At 44.9% G+C, this 21,554-nt stretch overlaps 1 protein-coding gene across 1 annotated transcript in view; it reads left to right on the plus strand.

Annotated features, from left to right (window-relative positions):
• Positions 1-21,554, plus strand: part of GLI2 (GLI family zinc finger 2) — a 190,842-nt gene that overhangs the window by 155,650 nt on the left and 13,638 nt on the right. The window contains exons 6-11 of the mRNA XM_032693839.1: positions 5,859-6,060; positions 8,152-8,365; positions 9,896-10,009; positions 13,430-13,561; positions 17,170-17,319; positions 20,727-20,891. Coding sequence (XP_032549730.1) covers positions 5,859-6,060; positions 8,152-8,365; positions 9,896-10,009; positions 13,430-13,561; positions 17,170-17,319; positions 20,727-20,891 — 977 coding nt within the window. The remainder of the gene's footprint in view (positions 1-5,858; positions 6,061-8,151; positions 8,366-9,895; positions 10,010-13,429; positions 13,562-17,169; positions 17,320-20,726; positions 20,892-21,554) is intronic.

Genomic DNA, 21,554 nt, shown 5'->3' on the forward strand with positions numbered 1-21,554 from the left:
TTACGCAGAGTGTTTGTAGTTTATTGCTGCTGCTTATTGATTAAGGGACCATTCTGTGTTTTTATACTACTCTTGGATTTAATTTGATGATGGGAGGAGGGGTATATTTCTGTACACTTAGGATGGAGTTTTGTTGGTCAGTGGTCAGGAAGAGGGACATTTTTGATAACACTGTATTTATCCTGGAGCTGGGCCAGGGGATGCAGGGGGAGCTGTGGCTCTGGCTGGGTTTCTGTGGGGTGGGGGGTGATGGTGAGCCATCTGCAGCCCATGTGCCTTACAGACTCATCCCTTTGGGAGCAGATTTCCCCGATGACCCTCTGCAGTCGAGATCACAGCAACATGCTTGTCTGTAAAGACTTGCCAGAGATTTCCATACCCTGAAGGAGCCTTGAAGGAGCTCCTACTGAGTGCCTGGTGTTTCCTCTCAGGAGGGCTTTGCTACGACTATATCTACTGTGTCATGAGGTCTGAAATCTCCCTCCAGAAAAATTGTCTCTTGTAGTATCCCTCTCATGACCCACAGTTACAGTAAGTGGTCAGAGTGGGAACCTCTGCTCCCACCTCGCAGATGAGTAAGGATCTCATTCTGCCCCTGTGCAAAACAGCACAGGACTCAGTCCACAAGCTGCTGCATGTGTAAAAGCTGACCATTTGGTCATCACTGACCTGTTCTGGATTAATCTAAATTTGGGAAGAGTATTCCAGTTTCTGAGCAACTTGTGGATGTGATAATTCATAGACACTATAGGAAACTGCCAAGGATACTTTTACCTTCTAACTAAGAAATCTGGACTTTCCTCTGAGCTCTAGGCTGGCTGGAGGACTGGGCTGGAACATTTGACAGACACAGCCAGCTTCACTTGAAAATTCAGCCTTGAATTCTTGATAATTTAGAAATGAGCTATTTAAACACGCATACCCCAGGAGAGAAATGGCTTTTGGTTGTGAGCTGTGGCATTTACATTTATCCTGCAAAGATAGTGCTGCTATAAAGTCAAGTTTTTTCTACTGAAAAGTTATTTCAGGCAGTTTTAAAAGATTTCTTAAAGTATGTGGATTATATTTATTCTCTAGGTAGACCTGAGCCTGTGACAGTCAATGTGTCTGGATCTGTATATGAAATAGTAAGGAAAGGCCAGTGCAAAACAGTTAACACTGTAAAATGTATCTGGCATTGACTTTTTGTAAGGCAAGGCAGCAGGGTCAAAAGCCTATGGTAAATTTTTTATTGTCCTTCATGAGCTGCCATCCACAATGCTGCCACCAATGCCAGGAGCTTTGGACTCAACCTTTACTGTACCCTTCCAATCACCAATTCTCTTCTCCTCCTTCTGAGAGAGAAGGGGACAGTCTTTTGGCTTCAAAGTTCCTATGTCTTACTTCAGGCCAAAGGATATTTCTGTTGTTATTTGAAATCTGAAAGCAGTTTGAATTCTAAGAAGGTGTCTTTACATTTTGCAAAAACGAAATCAGATTTTTTCCATTCAGAGCTAATTTGTTTGATATACACCCTAATAAATAAAAACCAAGATGCTAGAATGTCCAAAAAATGACTGCATCAACATCCCATGTTTTCAAAGTGGGAAAGAATTAGTCTGAAAGTAAGATGAGATATCTCAAACAGGTGTGTCTCTAGGTCAGCTTAGTAAACTCATTCCATCTTCTAAAGTCCATGAAAGCATCTGCTAGTTTTAATAAATGTTCTTTCAAGATGAGAGGTAGAAGTAGCAGAGCAAATTGGTACAGTAACAGCCACCACCCACCCTGGAGATGTTGTAAATGTGTTTGACTGGAAATACTGTCCAACACCAAAGGAGGCAGCGATACAGAGATTTCATGGAGTTATCTTTTTTCTTGTTTTGCTGTGTGGGCTTTGGCTCATCGCTTCTTTGTGGACCTGGGTGAGAAAAAAGAGGTTTTCCCATCTCTCAGTAACTGAGGGAAAGAAACTGAAGGTAAGAAGCATCTATATCTGAGGTAGAGAGGCACAGAGAAATTAATTTTAAAAGCTGAAACATTGATAGAGGAGTGGACTTAATTTTGAAACTATGTCCTACTTTTATTTCAATGTGTGACTGTTTAAAATTCATGTTAGCCTATAAAGATTTTAGATTTTTGAACAAAACACCTTTTAAAAAATCAGAAAAAATACCTTTTTTTTTTTTTCCTTTCAAAAGTGTTGATGGGGGGTACTCTGACAGTTTGGGAATTTCCCTCAACATATTTTCCAAACATCAAAAATTTCTTGAAACTGCCCCTGTTCATTTCGAGAAGCTAGCATTTTTGAAGGGGAGAGGAGAGAGGAAGTGTTAGTGGTAAATGTTTGCGAAGCTCTCCATCTCTGTATCTGAAAAATGGACCCCACCTTTGCTTACTTCTCTGGGCACAGTCCCTGCTGAAGTTGTGTGTGCTTTTTCCTTTGAAACATCACTGGACCTCAGGCAACAGAGGATTTTGCTTACGTGCCCAAGTGGGTGTCAGTCAGCCCATACTGAACACCTTGCCTATGTGTACAGCTACAGTAATGTTTACCCATGCTGCTGCCTGGTATCATTTGACACTCATGCTCAGTGTCCTCAGATCAGGAGATTAGGTCAGGCCAATTTTATTATTAAGAACAATCCCAGTGCTGCTAGTCTGATTTAGAATAATAATTTTGAAAATATCTTCTTTTTGTAAGTGCACTAGTGTGGATTTCTTCATGTGTTTAAACTGCTTTTCTGTTTCCCAGATGCTTCCCTTCCCAGGCACCTTGGGCAGACTGTCATTAAGAAGAGAGGAATTGTTCATCCATAGCATGATTTGAGGTCACAGCTTTCCCTGGAAGCCTGCAAGACCTAGGAGGCTTTTGTGTAAAGGACGAGCCTAACCTATTGGATCTACTGTCAAACATTTTAGATAGTCCATGGTACTTGCAAGATCTGAATTAGAGTGGACACTAATGCAATGCATATTACTGGATTTGGGCTGGAGAATTCCCAGGCCAGCTTGAAAATCTGACAGTTTCCTGCAGAGTTTTACATGGGGGAAAAAAGATGTACCTGTGAGCAGTGGGGAGGGGTGCCCACGTTGGCTGCACTGCCAAAACCTAGGTTTCTGTTGGATATCGGAACTTCTTCCCTCTGCAAATTAATGGCAACCAATGGCTGAACCAGCACTGTGGACATAAATCATGTGAAGGAACAGCGAGAAATGAGTACAAGGCTTTTCTTTCTATTTAGTAATTTATCAAGGGAAGTGGCACATTAATAAACAGATCTCCCTTGAGGTGTGGGAGTAACAGAGATAAATATGACTGTCAAATCTGGCCTGCTTCCTTCTGTTAGAGAAGGAGGAGACTGTGGGAATGCAAATGTAGGAAACAATATCTATATCTGGAAAGACGCATATTATTTGTAGGACAGAAACACTGGCAACTCATCTGAGATGGGGCCTCATTGCACCTGGTGCAGTATGTACAGAATAAAGCACAAACCCTCTCTCTCTAAAGGAACTCATCTGAATAGATGACACTGAGAAATAGGGACACTGAAAGAAGCAGCAATTTGCTCGAGGAGGGTATGACTGGGGAGGAAACAGCACCCAGGTCTTTCCGGGTTGTGGCACATGTATCGAATCAAGATGCCTTATGGCCAGAGGAGGGAAAAACAGAAAGTTTAATTAGTTCAAACCAGTTACATTAATGCATGAATATATTGCAGATAGAGGACAGTTTTGACCATTATGATCTAGACTCAAGCAACCTTCACGTTGCTTGTTCTAGGGCTCTGGGAGGGTTCAGATTTCATAGACCAGATGTGAAGGTTGAGAATTCTGCACTCCAGCCTTTGCTGAGGGAAGGTCATTTGCTCATTTTGGTTTTGTGTCCATAGTGCTTCTGCAAAGTGTCTGCATCTTTTCCAGCTTCCATGGAAGTGCCACTCATCATGACACATGGGGCTGAGGTCTTCCAGCTGCAAGCACTAGGAAGGTTTCAGCCTAGTCCCTCCAAATCATGTAACATCTTTAACATTCGAGAGGTGGTTTTTATAGGCTACTGCTCTTTCTGTTTGCTACCTGATCCTTGAGTCATGTTTTCTCTTATCTCCCTGCCCGTGAGGCTGCAAAATATAGTTATACAAAATATTATAAGAAGAGTGTGTTAAATATATATGCAACAATTTGATTTTTAGGAGAAATTCTCAATAATATCAGTATTTCAGTAAAGGTATTGCATGTAGCAACTCTTGATGGTGTAGGACAAAAGTCACAAGAATGCTTGGTTCAAGTACCAACTTAGCCTTGGACTTCCAGTGGGACCTTGGGACTGTTTATCTTGTGCAATGAGGGACATTATGGGTAGTAAGAGGATGGTGGTACTAAACCCCATTGATTACACATCACCCAGGCATGTTAATGACAGAGCCACTTAGGTGCACGGGTGAGTCATGTGGAGACTGGGAGACTGCAACTCAGCCACCGGTCTCAGGGAAATGTTGACACAAACTTCTGTGAGCCAACACAAATCAAGCTGGCAGGATATATTTTCTCTCCTTCACCCTCATTCAACCTCTCACATGCCAGGACTGTCATCAGGATGGAAAGTTTATGCTCTTGCAAAGTGCCAGGCTTGTATTTGGTGATATGCAACCAAAATCAGTGCCTCCGAACAACTAGAGGAAAATAGCTCATATTGCCTGGCTGGGCAATTTAGTGTTTTATTCAAAGTGTTTAATAGAATAAACCCATAGGAAGCTCTCTGGGGAGACCACTACTGGAAAAGTCAGGTGGTGATGCAGCGCTGTGCTCATCAAGGGAAGGAGATGGAGAGGCTGAGCTCTCCTGCACCCTTGGGTGGATGGCAGGAATTACCAGCCAGGTCCCATGACCAAGTGCTGTGTTTTACCCTGAGAAACTTTTTTTTTTTAAATAGACAACCTAAACTCTGCTCACTTTGGAGGGATGACTCATTCCAAGCAGGGATAGGGTTCAGGCAGGTTTTGGATCTGGTACCCTGGAGAATGTATTGAACATTCTGGTACTAGAGAATGTTGTGATATTGGCCCATCTGCAACTCCCATCCATGCCACCCCAGAGATTTGAAGGTGGGTCAGGCCTGGGCAGAGTTTCCTCTGGATGAAGTCAGTCATTCCAGTTACAAGTGCCGATGCACTGAGGGATGCCAAATTTTTACAGTAGTAACTCGTCATGTATTGCAGATCCACAAACGGGACTGGCAGGGTTGGAAATGACTTCATGCCTGAATGATTGACAATGGCTAATAGGGCCCAGGCACTGGCAGGTCCCCTCAGAGGGGGAGAATTTGAACTTTGTGCCTGAGCTGCCAAATTGGTTTTCTTAAAACTCTTAATTTACTTTTGGGGTTTCTGGAGCCTTGCCTCCTTCATTAATTGGATGGTCAGCATTGTGCTGGTGCTTGTTTGGTTTCCGTTCCCTCTGCACACAAGCACACACACCATTTGCAATGGTTGCCCCGGCTCGGATGTGCGGCTCTTCTGGCCCGCTGCTCCTGTCACCGAGTCAACAGGGACGGCTGGGCTCATGGAAACCTTGCAGGGACGTTTCCCTTTTAATTTTAAGTTAATTTAGTGCCTGTGAAAGGGAGTGATGGACAGGCTTCTGTATCCTCCAGAGACAGCGAAGCAAGGGGGCATTCATGGCACTGCCTGACCCCTGTCATTCAGCACCCAGAGGAGAGGAAACATCCCATCAAAGTGCAGCTGATCCCTGCGCTGCTCCTGGCTCCTGAACATCCCACAGCAGTCATGAGTGCAGCAGTTCTCAGGACTTCCAGCCCACCTGCAGGAAGGGAGCAGCCTACTGGTTTTGTCTGACAAAATCTCTCTTTCTCGCAGTGTCCCGGTTTTCGAGCCCACGGGTGACTCCAAGGTTAAGCCGAAAACGAGCCCTGTCTATCTCCCCACTGTCTGATGCCAGCATTGATCTCCAGACAATGATCAGGACCTCCCCAAACTCTCTCGTGGCATATATCAACAACTCCAGAAGCAGTTCAGCGGCGAGTGGCTCCTACGGCCATTTATCTGCTGGGACAATCAGGTAAAGCTTTGAAATGGCTTTGTTCAGCTGAGGAACCATCCCTACAAAAAAAGGGATGATCCTCCAGCAAGGGAGACCTTCCCTTCCTTGCAACCTCTGCTTTTGTACATCAGGGCTGTGTAGTGTAGTAAATCAAAGCCCCCATCTGGTTTTGCACGTGGAAGGGCATTTTGTGACATATGGGGTGGGTTTTTTTGGCTGAATTGGGATTATTGGTTACCACGTTTCCAGCAATTACAGTATGATCATGCCTCCCTGCAAGCAGAAACAGATAATAAATTAATCTAAATGCTCATTGTGAGCAGTCGGACTGGTTAAGAAACACTCTGATTTAAGAGATTGCCCTGAAGTATTCTCCAAATTATTGGCCCACATTCTTAGAAAAAATGTTGTCTGGGTGGATTGAAGAGCATAATTCTAAAAATATAGTTAAAACAAATCTAAACCCTCAAGTAAAGTTTTCTTCAAATCCTAATTAAAAAGCCCTTACATTAGGCTGCTGACTGTTGTCAATTCCTGCTACGATTGCTTCACCCAAGTTTCACAATGTTATTATTCTTTTTATTACTTAACTGTTAAAAATATTAGATTTAATTAACACTGATGTTGCAAAGCAAGGGTTATAAAGATTATGCACTCCTAAAACTTGTGGGGGAAAACAGAGATATTGCTATTAGTAATTCTAACAGTGATTTTGTAAGTTACTGTATCCAGCAGCATCATTTAAAATCAAACTGTAATGTTTGACTGTAAAGCCAAACATAATGCTGATTTAAACAAATTTCAACTCCTTGTCTGGTAATAATTTTTTTTCTAGTCTTTTTACGTGTTGTCATCAACTGGATACCTCTAAGCATCTCAGCTTATACTCAGATTTTAAGGGTAGTGTCTGGTATTTTCAACAAACCAGTAGAGTGCAAAGACTGACCCAATAGTCAATTGTTGGCCTCCAAGGGAATAATCAACTAATAATAATAAAGAATTTGAAACCGTTATTGGTGTTTTAAAAGTATATCCTAAATGTCAGGAATTTTAAAGTGGGTTACCTATATAACAGGATAACTGCTAGAAATTTGGGGTGAAAAGACTTTTTTGTTATTATTTTAGCAATGTGTTAGAGGCTGGAATGAAATCCTCTCTGTAAAAGCAAAATTGGCAATGAAGCATGGGGCTTAATTATGGCCCCATTTTCTGAGCTTTCACACCTTGGGCAGTTTTAGTGGTGTGAGAGAAAATACCATGAGGGTAAACGTTCAGGGCAGTCACCTCTTAAAGGTGGTAAATAATCAGTTTTTGGGCTGAGAATCCTTGGTTCATGAATCCCCGGCTTAGAGTACCCACAGAGCATCTCCTGTGCTTCTCTGCCTCTGCCCAGGCGACTTGGCCCTGGGGGTGAACCCCTTTTTTCCAAAAGCAGAGCTTTGTTTGTCTCACACCTGTTGCCCCACTTATCTCCCAGGCAACCAGGGGCTAGTGGTGTTCCTGGTCACCACTGACCTAGATTGGAGATGAACCAGTGACCTACATAGGAAGGGTGACATACTTCAGCAGTCCCCTGAGCCAGCACTCCCCTCACCTGAATGCAGAGTAAATTGCATGGTTTTGGACTATGTTAAGTGGATACTTATTCATCCCTGCTGTAATCTGTGCCAAGTGAACCAGGTGATGCTGGTTTTTCATATCCAGGTTAGCATAACCCCAAGGTTGCGAGTCTGCAAAATAGATCTGTCTGGGAAAACCCAGGAACCTCAGGGGCTGCAAAGCCAGATGTATCCAAATCCCATCCTCTTCTGCACTCCCTGACAAGGGCTTTTGTTGTTTTTTTTCACATAAGAAGCAAAGAAATTACAAAGTCTTAGTTGTGTTGGGTCAAAATGATTCACCAGTTTGTTGAGGTACACGCGAGACAAATCACACCTTTGCAGTAAAGCAGGCTGTCAGGCTTATTGTGATATTGAAGGCATCTAGCTGGGGCATCACAGCCTGTCTCCTGGAGTCTTCAGGAAGCCAAACTTGAATCAGGCACTAGCTAAAGTGACAAATATTGTTAAAAATAACTGCTCATCATTTTTCTTTCTCTTATTGCTGCAGTCCGGCATTCAGCTTCCCCCACCCCCTTAACCCTGTGACGTACCAGCAGATCCTGACCCAACAAAGAGGCCTGAGCTCAGCCTTCGGACACACTCCTCCCCTGATCCAACCGTCCCCGACCTTCCCCCCGCGGCAGCACATGGCAGTGATCTCAGTCAACCCACCACCAACACAGATCAGCAACAACAGCAACTGCATCTCTGACTCCAGCCAGGTAGGAACAGCTATCCTGGTCCTCCAAATGAGCACTGCCCTTCATGGTGGCTGTGGGAGTTTTACCCATTCTCTTTTTACTCATACTAGCCCGTTATGTTGCTTTTTCTTTTTCCTGGCTACTGTTTCTGAACTAGTCACAGCCAAATTTTGCATCCACGTCCCTTCCTTGCACAAACACGTACCTACCCATGCAGAAACCAAAGGCCTTGATCCAGCAAGTGTTGAACATGATATGCAAAGTCATCTCAGGCAGGAAATCTCCTTGAACATGTGCCATGTCCTATTGAAATCGAGAGAATTCAGCACATGCTGTAGTGTTTTCCAAGATAAGTACCTGAGCACTTTGAATTAAACTCCATCAGTACCTTCACCAATTCCTCCTCCCTTTTTTGCACTGATGTGAACTATGCCAGTGGTCTTTAACAAATAAATGCATCCTACATAGAACTTCTTCACATTTTACTTACTGTTCCTTTTTTTTTGATAGCTTCTGTCTCAGTGTATCCCTGCTGTTGATTTTTACTGTTAAATTTTGCAAAACTAGGGGGCCAGATTTTGAAAACTAGGAATGCCATGATGTGTGTGAAATCCCACACCTCAAAAGCATCCTTACAAATACCTGTGAGCTCACCCAGGCACATATATGTGTACACAAGCCCTCCACATGCGCTGGATTAGTGAATATGTCTAACACATTCTTAATCATTTTTCTTTTCCACTTACATTACTTCAAAGTTTAAATTGCAGTCGCTTTTCTCCCAAGAGACTTATTTCACCTTATTTCACACCCATTTCAAATTGTTGTTTTAGTTGTATCATACTGAACTTTTCAGACTGGTTTATTGTTTTAGGGTTTCTCATGGTTCCTGCACTGCAAATTCTGTTTGTTATTGCAGGTTATTTGATTGATTGTTTTTTTTTTCTTCTTACAAACTGGCTACCAAAATAATGTGGCTGGCAGGAGTTCTGCCTCTGTTTAATAATTTGCAGGACCAATCTTGAGCAATTAGCAAGAGTATTGAAAATATTAATGTTCCAATTTTATGCACATACAATGGGATGTTTTTGCTCCTGAAGTTGTTCTCATTTTTTAAGAGCTTAGAAAAATACACACATAGTGTTTTATGCACTCAGCATGCCAGAGCCCTCATACATAACCAGAGCCCCCTGCTCCCCCCTGGAATTCATTTTCTCAACAAATCATTTCATCACACTGAGAAATAAAATTGTGGCTTGGGTGGGGGTTGTATAAGGCTTGGGTGGCTTTCACATGGATTGGATTGTTCTGAAACAGTGCAGCAGTGGTGAGGCCAAGCTCACTGGTGAGCAAAAAATGGGGCTGCGCTTCACTCTTCTTCCCGCTCTTCCATCCCTCTGCCTTGCACAAACGCACACGGGCTGGTTTTCATATGAAACCCAGGGCAACAGGCCAGTACCCTGTTGTCCCCTGCCACTCCTGAAGTTCATGCTGCTGCCTGTCTCTCATTCCAAACCCCAGTGCCATATCTTGCCTGGTTTTCTTTCCTAGAGCAAGCAAAGCAGCGAGTCGGCCGTGAGCAGCACCGTCAATCCAGTAATTAACAAGCGCAGCAAAGTCAAGACTGAAGTCGAGGGCTTGCCCCCAGTGTCCCCAAACACACAGGTAACCTCCCTGGTGTGAGTCATGTTGTGTGGCCGAGACAGCTGGGTCTTGTCTTTGGGAATGATACTCTTGGCACCTTATGCTGCAGCTGGAAGCAAGGCAGCAAAGTCTACCAGGCAAGCGGGTGTCTCCTGGAGTGTGAAGCCTAGAAAGGTACAGGGCAGAGCTGCAGTGATTGAGTGAAATATTCAATGGGTGCCTGGGACTCAGCTTGCTGTTACTGTACTAGGATAGAAAAAAAAAGAAGAGAGGAAATATACCAAGTGTGATAATTTAAAAATCACATCTTGAGTTTTCTGTGCTGCAAAGCAATGAGTGTTAGTGTCTCAGAGCAAACATAGATTATGAGGGAAGCTTGCATGTAGGTAGAAGGCTTGCAAAAAAAGGACAACTTCTTGATTCAACAAGGAATTGCTCCTAGAAACATCCTTTACGCTGGTGACACAACATTTGACACCAAGAAGGGCCCAAAGGCCTTTGCTTTCTTTCTGGAGCTCTGTGATTGCAAACTGTTTAATGGCTGACAGTATCCATCTGACCGTTCTTTATCACAACTGTAAACTATCAGGAGTGCTCTGGGCACTTCATTTTCATGAAATATTAGACCGTGTTATTGTCAAGCGAATGGAAGAGTTGATGACAAATTTCTCCTTCTGCCCTGGTTCAGGAGCAGGTCTCAGCATGATGCATGGGGACAGCAACGTGTGCAGTCATCAGGGGGCTGGTAAAATTGATGAAGATAGCATATCAGGGAAAGATAAACATGCTGTAGTCAGCACGATTAGGGCAAAGAGGCACCTCTCTGGAGCTTTGAGTTTAGGAGTGCATCTACACACTGCTGCAAAATCACAAGCCCCGAAAAACCAATCCGGCCACCACCCGGGCTACTAGGGCAACGTGTTTATTTCTTGCAGCAAATGAAAAAATATTTGAAAGCTATTAACTACTTTATCAAAGCATGTGTAGCAGAGGAGCTGTGGGACAGACATCCGCTAGCTCAATGGCTGTCGTCCTCTGTTCTCTGCTCCAGTGCAAAGCGATGTGCACCCAGCCTCAGGGAGTGCTTGGACAGTGGCAGCCTGGCTCACCCCTGCAGCCCTGCCCCAGAGTTTAATCCACTGGGTCTTATAGGCACTGAAATTAGCACTGAAAGAAGCGGGAGAGTAGTTTAAAGTGGTGAAAGGAGATTTGATTGGAATAGCTAGGTGAAATTAAGAGTAGGAAAATGCACGCTGATCATCTAATAGTTCCTAATGAGGCAATATGTGAAGTAATACCCCAGGGGAAATGTAGGCTCCACGTCTTGCAGCATTTCAGTATGGACTGGGAAATCACTAGAAAGTACCGTGTAAGAGACAGCCCATTCTTGGCAAGGAGGACAGGTTAAAAAGCTGAATGTAGTGGGTGTCTCCTCTTTGGTCTAAGCAACAGCAATTCATTAAATTTGGGAATTCCTTTTCTGCAGGAGACTGTGCTGAAAAGTTGTGTTACAGTCAATTAGGTATTGACTGATTCATTTTTTGCCGACTATAAAGCTCATCCTTCCTAAAAAAAAAGCATGTATGTGTATGTTTTGTTTTGGAAATGCTGCATTGGAAACGCCTCATGTGAATTGTTGTTTGGGTGTTCAAAATCCTTGGCCAGACAGTATCTCCAATAATGGCTTGTACTCTAAAAAAATGCAACCCAGACAAGATTTGTGGGACACAGTAGAGCACCAGGCATGAGTGACCTGAGTTACTGAGCTCTTACAATGCCACAAGAGCTCCAGTCCAAGATTCAGATTAGCATTGAACTAGCCGGAAATAAAACAAGTCAATCCTCTTCAACAAATGAAATGGTTTCAATTCCATTTTTACAACAGAAGGTATAAAATTTTGGCAAAATAAGATTTTTAGTAGAAAATTACAGTTTTCTAGGGACTACACTTTGCATGAAGACAAACGTTTCAACAAAAAATAATGCTCATAACTCAACCACATAGGAATTGCAGGAAAAAGAAGCTGCTATTTGAACTTTCTCAGACTGTTGCTATGGGCTCTCATATAGTTTGAATCTCCAGAAGTCTGTCTGTAAATTACTACAGTTTCCTGTCCCAAAAGCCACCTTGCAATACTTCTTTTTTTAAATTAAGAGCTAATTAAAACAAATCTCTTCCTCGCCATATCTAAACTTTTGAATCAAAAAGTCATAGCTGGCATGTATGTCATGAGCTAGTTAATGAAAATTGTTGAACTTTGGTACAGTATGTCTCACTTTCCAAACCATATAATGCCATTAAGTCATTAATCACTGCAGCTCCTCAGAAAGTGTTGGTGGGGAAGGAGATGGCAGCCAGATAGAGTTGTTTGGGCAGGCCGGAGACAGTTTGAGATGGGTCCAACTGGAGAGTCAGATCACGAGGAACAGTGTCTGTTGTGGTTAGTCATCCCAGATGCTCCTGTGTAAAGCTGTCCTGCAGGTGGGATGTTTTGTTCTAGGCAATAGTAGTAATTGGGAGGAAAGAGAATGAAGGAGGACAAAATATGCAGGGTTTTGTCTTGCTAAATTCTAACCCAATATTGGCTGCTGATTGCCTTGTCTCTAGTGCAAGTGTCTGATGCATGCAGAGCTGACAGTTGTCCTTACTCTGAATTGTACTAATTATGTTGTGTGTTACACTATTGTGTAGTTGCCCATGCTTTAATCCTCTTAGCAGCCATAACAAAAATATTCTGTGCTTCATTTAGCACTGAGGAGTTGGCTAGACAGAGAAGTTAAGGATAGAGCTCACAGCGTGCTCAGCATTAAAGAAACTCATTTATGAGTAGAGAGTTCCTGGAGCTCTGTTCTGCAACCCCAGCCTTCACTGGGTCTTGCTCAAGCTTCCCAAATTTCATTCTCAGAGAAGTGCTTTGAGAGCTCATCACTTTGTCCCTGTGGAGCATCCTGCAGGCATAAATCTTTGGGTAAGGATTAGGTATCATTTTCTCATCTACTAAAAGATGCAGAAAACAGAAACCCTCTCCCCAGCCCATGTCAGGTAGTGTGGTAACCACTAGGCTCTGAGCCCTCTGTGGTTTCTTCATGCTCATGTTTCCCCACTTTGCCCAGATCAGAAATTTTGGTCCAGCAAAGAACACAACCAAAGGTCAAGAGCCATCATTTTCCTTTCTCCAGCCTTTCCTGAGACTACCCACAGCCTGGCTGAATCCAGGCATTGCTGTGGTGATGGCTTCAGGATGTTTCATGTTTTGTCATTAACTCTGATCCACTTCTACCAAAACTCTATAACTCTTTATTTCACAGTAATCATGGATGTTATGTAGCCAAAATGAGCATGGTTTTGTGATCAGTTGATACCTGACCTGTAATCTATGAGTAATGGAGGAATTAAGATGAAAGAAGTTCACTTATACAATGCACTGTTGTGTGTTGCAGGAGCATCTGACAGACCTGAAAGACGATCTAGATAAGGATGAATGTAAACAGGAGCCTGAGGTGATTTATGAGACTAACTGTCACTGGGAAGGGTGCACAAAGGAATATGACACTCAAGAGCAGCTCGTCCATGTGAGTAATGGTTGAGAGGAAACCCCAGCGATAAATTTGGGTTTCTGTGCACTTGTCCTCATATTTTATCACTAGCTGCTGTACAGCCAGAGCTCACCCTGGGAGCTACTAAAGGTGCAAATCAGAGATACGGTGTGTAAACACTGCCAAAGCAGGTCGCTGCTCCCCGAAGAGTTCAGCTGAGAGAAGCCTCTCATAGATTATGTGATATTGCTCCCTTCTCAGCTGCTGAGGCTGCAGTTTCAGTCTCCCTTGTGTATGGCCCAACAGCAGAAGGCTCTGTGCAGAAGGGCCTGATCAGAAAATGGGGAAGAGGGCTGAGCCCTTCCCTCTTCACTGGCCATATTCACTGAGCTTTCCCATGTAGCTACTTCAGCACTGGGTCAGGGATTGTCTCTGCTGTCCCCAGTCCTAGTCCAGACCATGAAAGCCTTTTATGCTGCTGTGACATGACCTGTGGGGCCATATCATTTAAAGGCTCTTGACCTACTCAGCTCATCCCTCACACAAAAATAGAGCACTCTAGAGTTTGGAGACAGGCTTCAATGTCTCCATCAGTCTGAAATACAGAAAGTGGGTTGATTTTCTAAAACTTGGGAAACGGCGCTTCCATAATCACAGTGGTGTCCCCAAACCAGTGTCAAAACTGCTCTCTGAAGGATCCACAAACCAAATCATTAATCAGATTTTCAGTTCTAATTAATTCCAAGAACCTTTTGTACGCTTTACTTCATCTGGGAATCCACCGTTTGGTTTTCTTTGGCTTCTGGGGTCAACAAATCCCTCATACTCAGAGAAAGTGCCTGTGAAATCAGACATTACCTGTGTCTAAGCCCCATCCAGCCCAGTACCCTGCCAGTCATTATTTTGGGTCTCTGCTGTGAGCCCTCTTTATGAAGCCAGCCCCTATCTGCAGGGAATTCACCAACCTAGCAACCTTAGACCTGTTGCTTGCAGCTAAGTGTTGGATTGGACAAATTTTGCAACAGGAGCTGCTACCTTCTCCTTTTCCTTCAGCCTTTTGCTGCTTGTCTTAGCCAGGCTCCCAGTCTGCCAGCAGCCACCGATGTGCAACTCACATGTAGCCCTCTTCCTGCTCTCACCCTTTTTTATATATCTTCTTTTTACATATGTTTAGATGCCACCAAGTAGGCATCAGTACCGTTTGCCCAAGTTCTGCAGACAAACATTATCTTAGCCCAGAAGGACCACACTCTAAATTATAATGTTGGACACATGCTCTTCTTCCGTCTAAGGCTAGTGCCTGCCCACCTCTGCCAGAAGTCACTGGTTCAGTGCAACAAGTCCTTGAGTACAGGAAGATTTGGAAATGGTTTTCAAGGCCAAATGAGTGATAAGGTGCTTAATGGGCTGCACATTGCATGCCATGGGGTGTTGCTTTTCTGGGGTTAAACCACAGCAGCCCTGTCAGATGGGCTGAGCTCACATTTGTCCAGCAGTTTTTCTGTGTTTCCCTCTCAGATGTAAGAAAAACTACCTCTGCCCAGAGCAAACTGCAGAGCACCAGGCAGCTCAGCAAAAATTTGTTTCCAGAAAACAAACCAAAGAAAAACATTGAATGAAATATCCAAGATCCTAAATTTGGACGGTTATAAAAATGGAGGCTTCTGTACTATGATTACTAGCAATGTGGGGTTGTGGATTTGGGATGCCCAAAATACACATGGAAATGAAATACAGATGTTGTGGGCCAACTTCTGAGAAGATGGCATCTCATCATGCATGGAAAAACTCTAGTTTGTGTGCAGACAAAAGTACCTGGGCGAGCAGGGTCTGTTCCCCACAGACAGTGCACAGTGTGCTTGTGGGAGAAGTGAGTGTCAACAGGGAGCTGCAGGAGTGAGGATATATTTTTGCAAGCACAACTGCTGCTCCCAACTTCAAAGGTCACACTCAATTTGAGAGAAGTTTGAGAGAAGCCCAGGCAAACCTCCAGCCAGGTGGGGGCTATGGAGCTGTAGCTGAAGTGGGTTGAGTTGTGCAACTGCTCCTCCACCACGTGATGGGAAGCAGATGTTGCCCAGACAGTGCCCTTTCCATAAATGTTCTTCCTCTGGCCCAAGCAAGTCCAAATGGGCAAGCCTGTGCTCTCTCCCACTACTAGCACTGCCTTGTGTAGTCTTAGTTGCAAGTCAGACTCCCACACAAACAGAGCCTGGAGACATATCTTCCCAGTCTGGTCTGGGCATGGTTTAGCATGTCCATGGGTCTCCTGGGAGGTTCACCAGTTTTCCACAATCTGAGGCTAAAATCTCACACCAATGCTATGTAATAAAACCAGAACCATAGGCAGCAGAACTCCAAACCCATACTAAACCTCTCCCAAATGCAGCCTCCCCCAACTCTCCCAGCATGTAGCTTTGGCTCTCAGTTTTTACCAGTAGTGCCCGAGAGACCAGCTGAGCCCTACACACCTCCTCTTGTCCCTGGGTAGAACTGGGACCCTAGGCAGAAGGTCCCTGACCCCAGGATTGGATCACAGCACACAGAACACTGAGGCTGGATTTGGCTGGGACTGAGAAGGCTGATGATTCTGTTTTAATGTACTTTTGTGTCCTCACATTGCCTCACCACCCCGAGAAAATCTCATCCCAAGCTGCAAAATGTGTGCCTGGCCTTGGCCAGGGGGACAAAGGCGGGGGCTGGAAAAAATCTCAGCACAAAAAAAGCCAAAACCCAAACCCAAAGTGGTTTATTTTAGGATTTCCTGTCAGTGACTGTCTACTGAAAACACAGGAGCGAGGACAGGCATTATTTTTGGCAGTGAGACCCCATTCAGAGAGACAAGGCCGCCGCGGGAACAGCGCTGCCGACAGACTGGTCTCTGGCTCTGCTTATTTTCAGCAGAGCTTCATCTGCCCTGAGCTGGGAAAAAGCAACTCTTCCTCCCAGGGTGGACGAAGGCACCATTCTGGGTCTGGCTTTTCAACACCCCAGCACAGGATTTCATGGACCAGAGTAATTAGCAGTAATTGATGCAGCCGAGCTTTCGCTGGCACATAGCTCGCAGATGCTGTCATTTCCTACCAGCCACCAGCGCTGGACAGCAGGTGGATGTCTTGGGGCCAGCATATGGGCTGGTTTGCAAGTAGACTTAGAAACATAGAATCATTCAGCTTGGAAAAGACCTTTAAGATCACTAAACCCAACTGAGGCTTGTCTCCTCCTGTCCACCAGCCTCCAGCAGCTCCCCAGGAAAGTGTCCCAGCTGCATAAATGCAGCACAGCAGGGTTCAGCAGAGGCAAAACTTACCCTGTCATCCCCCTCAACAGTGACATCAAGCAGCTGAGGGGGACACTGAGAGGACTCCTCTTTCCCTGGCACTGTGGGTCCCCATTGCATTTGCAAACCTCCCATTTATAGCTGCTTTGGAGCTAGTGTGCTGAGTGCTGTGCACCTTCTGCAGGACACACCAGACCACAGTGTTGGATCCTTTGTCCCTGGTGTTATCTGTGCACCTGGCACCCAGGTGCAATGCCTGACCGCAAGCACTGGGTACGGAACATCTGGCTTTTGGAGCACTGTGTGTGCTTCGCTGGCATCAGCTCTTCCAGGCGTGACCTGCTTTTCCTTTCTCTCCTACCAGCACATCAACAATGATCACATCCATGGGGAGAAGAAGGAGTTTGTCTGCCGCTGGCAGGACTGCACACGGGAGCAGAAGCCCTTCAAGGCTCAGTATATGTTGGTGGTGCACATGCGAAGGCACACAGGAGAGAAGCCACACAAGTGCACGGTGAGCTGGCAGGGACACATGGTCCATCTCACTTGGCAAGTGGGATGCGGGACTTTGGTGGTCACAAAAATTTGTGTGCAGACATAGACATGGCTTCAAGTAGGGCTCTAGCAGGGTACCCACTGGCACCCGGCTCAGAACCAGTCCTGGGTTACAGCTACTTGCAGGTTAGACCCTTGGGACAGGACAAGAGGTCAAGGAGTATGGTGGAGATGCTAGTGGGCAAAACTGCATTTCCTTGGAAAAAATGGTTTCAGACGTACCAGAGAGATCTAAAGCAACTCAGGACAAGTCACTTAAGGTGGAAATCCAGACAACTTAGTTGCCTACATCAAGGAAAGAAATCCAGTAATGCCACACTGTGGGGAACCACCTAGCCTTGGTCACGTCTAACTGGACATCACCCACTACTGCTTCTGGGACTGCGAGTTTCCCTCACCGGCATACCCAAGCATACACACAAGCCTCCTTCCAGCCTGGGGATCTAGGCCAACACCTCCTGCTTCTGCTCTCTTAATCCAGAGGTGAAGTCAACCCTGTGTGCTTAAATCCCAAGAGGAGCCCAGTCCCCAGACTTTCTGCGTACCAGCAGCACTGTCTAGTGTTAAACACTGCCTGAGGAAGAGATTGGGGTACTATTTTGTATCTCAGCCCTGTGGATACATGGGATAGCTGGGCTTTTGTCCTGCTCAACCTCAAGACATTAAAGCTGATATCTGCCCTCACAGCTGGAGTCTCCCACCCCACTGCTGCCTGAAGTAGGGCAGCCCAGGATGCCTGATGGGGGGCACAAGGGGGAAGCAAGATATGAAGTTTAGTGGCTGCGGTCAACTGGTGGGAGAGGAGAGGTGTTTACAATCTCCCTCCTCATATGTTTGAGCCCTTTTTCCTCCTGAAGGTCATCCATGTCTTTTGATACCCTCTGCTCTCTGCCTTCTCCTCCTGCCAGCTTTTCATACCTCCTCTGCTGTCAGCATTACACTGTTCCTCTCCCTAGAGTCTCAGGGATGAGTTTCTGCTCACCAGATGTCTAAGCTCTCCTCCTGTATCTTCCTGCTCTTCTACTCCATTAGCTACTTCCAGCCCTGCTCCCTCCCTGGCTGTGCCCCAGCTCCTGCTTACAAATATCAGGATATGTATGATTTGCTTGCTGCATGACTCCTTTATCAATCTCCCAGCCCTGCATTCGTTTAATTTAGAGCATAAGCTCCCCTGGGGCGCAGGGCCATGTCCTTTGTTTTAATCTTCTAAAGCACTTTACCCAGTCTAGTGCTTTACCAATCTTCCTTAAAAGTATCAAGAAGTATTGATTGTTAGTGCACTACAGAGTGAGGACTGAGGGAGAGTCTAGCCCCGTCCTTGCAGGTAGAGGGACTTGGAAGACAAACAGCATCAGTGACTGCATCCTCTTCGGTGCTGTGATGGAGCAGGAAAAAGCACTGCTGCACAATCCTTCTTTCAAGCCTCAGTTGTGTCACACTGAAACAGTGGCAAGGCTGGGTGTATTTGGGTTTCAAGTCATCCTCTGCCTCCTGAAGAACTACAGTCCCTCCATGTGCAATATGTCGCAGCAACTCTCCCTGAAGTGGAGTACCACCTCTTTCCAATTGCCTGGGATACATGGCAGCTCTGCAGACAGTGCCTCTCTGTGGCAGAGCATTCCTTATCCATGTCTGGCAGTGATTTTTCAAAGTACCGTTTGTTCCAGACAAGAAGTTTGTGGTGTACATAAAGCTACAGATGAGCCCAGTTGCAGCCTGGGATTTGGTCAAGGATTATTTCAACAGATGACAGCCAGAACTCCCACTGACATAATCAAATCCACACGTAAGAGTGGGAACAACTGCTTTGAACATGCACAGGCTGCTTTGCTGAGAAACTCTTATTTGAAAATGTGGCCTTAGAACTTTTGCTCTTTATAACTGCATTTTTGTGTCAGTATCCAGCAAAACCAGAATGGACGCATGAGTTGCTTCATGCTGAGTTCCCTTTGTTTTCCAGCAAGAGGAATGATATATTTCAATAACTGTAAGCAACTTGAGTTACAAAGGATTGTTTGCACAGGGCAAGAGAAGAAAGGGATATGCTGTGCTACCTCAAAGTTGTGGCACGTTCTATGGGACAAATGGGCTAATGAAAGTTGTCTGGGGAAGAGGAACTGGATCATCCTACCCTGACAAAACTGTGGAAGGAATCAGCTCTTGCAGGATGTTCCTACTGTCCTTGAAGAGATCTGGATATCTCAAGAGCAGAGCAAGTTTGCCTTATGTCCACTGTCCCTATGCTAGACCTTAAAGGGAAGCTTAAGTAATACTACTTATGTTCCAGCACAACAAAGTTATATGGGATCAGCCTGTGGCCACATGCTTCCTGGGTGTCATGGGCTGCATGTTTGCCTCACTTCCTGCAGTGCAGGCAGGTCCTGTACATGTGGAGCACAAGGAGACAGGTACTGTTGCTATTGCATGCAGTTGCCATTTTTCAGACCTCCAGACATGTAGGACCACTCAGCTGCCCATGGGAAATCAGACACTGAGCATGACCTGTCCTGGTATGGCACCAGTTTCTTCACTGGCCAAGACTCAGAGCAATGTGAAGTTCTGTCAGATCTGGACTGAACTTGGTTTGAGGTGAAATCCTCCCATTCTGGGACAGGGCAGGTGCAGGGAGGAAGGGAGGAGCCTCCAGCCCAGCCAGAGTGGAGGGTGGCAGGACTTACATCACCCGAAGCCCCACCACGTCTCCCAAGCTTGCTCTTTCTCGTTGTGTGGGCAGCTGGTTTCCTTCCAGGAGGAAGGTTCCTGGCCTGTTTTGTCATCCAAAAATCCATCTGTCTTCAAGACTGAGTCTTGTTTTTTAAACTAGTAATGTCAGACAGCCTGACCACAGCATCCTCCTAGAGTAGACCCAGGCTGTAATTTGGGAAACTTCAAAGCTTGCTAGATTTCTGCTTTTGTGTTAGGGAACGGTCTGCCCTTTCCAGTGCTGGTGCTAGTGAAGTTGCAAGGCTGATCAAACTGTCGAGTAGCTGTCAGTTCCCTAGGTGGGAAGGAGGGGGCCTCTGTTTCTGAGCGTGTTAGCTGCAGAGGGGTGGCAGGAGGGGCTAAGAGAGCTCTGGGAGGAGTGGAGGGGTGTTTAACCCTGCTGGAAAAAAGAGTCTCTTGTTGAAATGTCAGGTGGGTACCCAACAAGGAGCAGCACCTTAAATATGACTCACTGCTAAAACTCTCAGCCTGCCTAGGGAAGCAAATTCTCCCAACAAAGTGGATGTTGTTCCCTAAAACACAAGCCCTTTAAAGGGAAGGAAAAAAAGAAAGAATGAGAAACAGATGAGAAGGGTTTAGGCAGGGGGAAAATCAAATTTTTCTGGTTAATTAATCACTCCTCTTGTGTTTTTTTTATTTTAGTTTGAAGGCTGCTCCAAAGCCTATTCCCGCCTGGAGAACTTAAAGACACACCTGAGGTCCCACACTGGAGAAAAACCCTATGTCTGTGAACATGAAGGCTGCAATAAAGCCTTTTCCAATGCCTCAGACAGAGCCAAGCACCAGAACAGGACGCATTCCAATGAGGTAAGCCCGGGCTCACCGCAGCTCAACGGAGGGCTTTTTTTAAATTTTGCTGACAATAAACATACACTTTACACACTGGACTCATGTAAAAAGAAACTTACTGTAATGAGAGGTTTTTCTTATTTTTTAATGGGATTTATTTTGCTGGAGAGCCAGACCACATTAGCTTTATATTTATGAAACCATGTTTAAAATCATAAACAGATGTTGAAGTATGCAAACTTTTTAATCGACTTTGGATATTAAAACAAGCATTTTCCAAATCTGTAATTTTTAATAGCATAGATAGTATTGTACAGTTGTGCATGTGGTGTTTAATATTACTGTGGAGCAGACTTGTAGTAATATAACAGCTACCTTGGATCCTGATGCTCTGGAAATAATACTCCCTCCATCGTTTGATGTACAATGATAGAGCACAATGCAATGCTTTGTTAACCTTGGATAATTAAGACCCACTATTAGTAGTTGTGGAGCAGAGGAAATTGCCTTTATTGTAACGCATGTGATGGTCTGTTGCAATCAACCACAGCCGAGGATTGAAATTTATATTACCACTAATTAGCTGACAGGGGAAGAAAAAACAACACTCTAAAGTTCTAATAGTGTTTTCAGCCATGAAGAATTCAGTCTATAGCCTAATTTGCAACAGTTAAATATAGA

Source organism: Chiroxiphia lanceolata, chromosome 7 (genome assembly GCF_009829145.1).
Source record: "Chiroxiphia lanceolata isolate bChiLan1 chromosome 7, bChiLan1.pri, whole genome shotgun sequence".
NCBI lineage: Eukaryota > Metazoa > Chordata > Aves > Passeriformes > Pipridae > Chiroxiphia > Chiroxiphia lanceolata.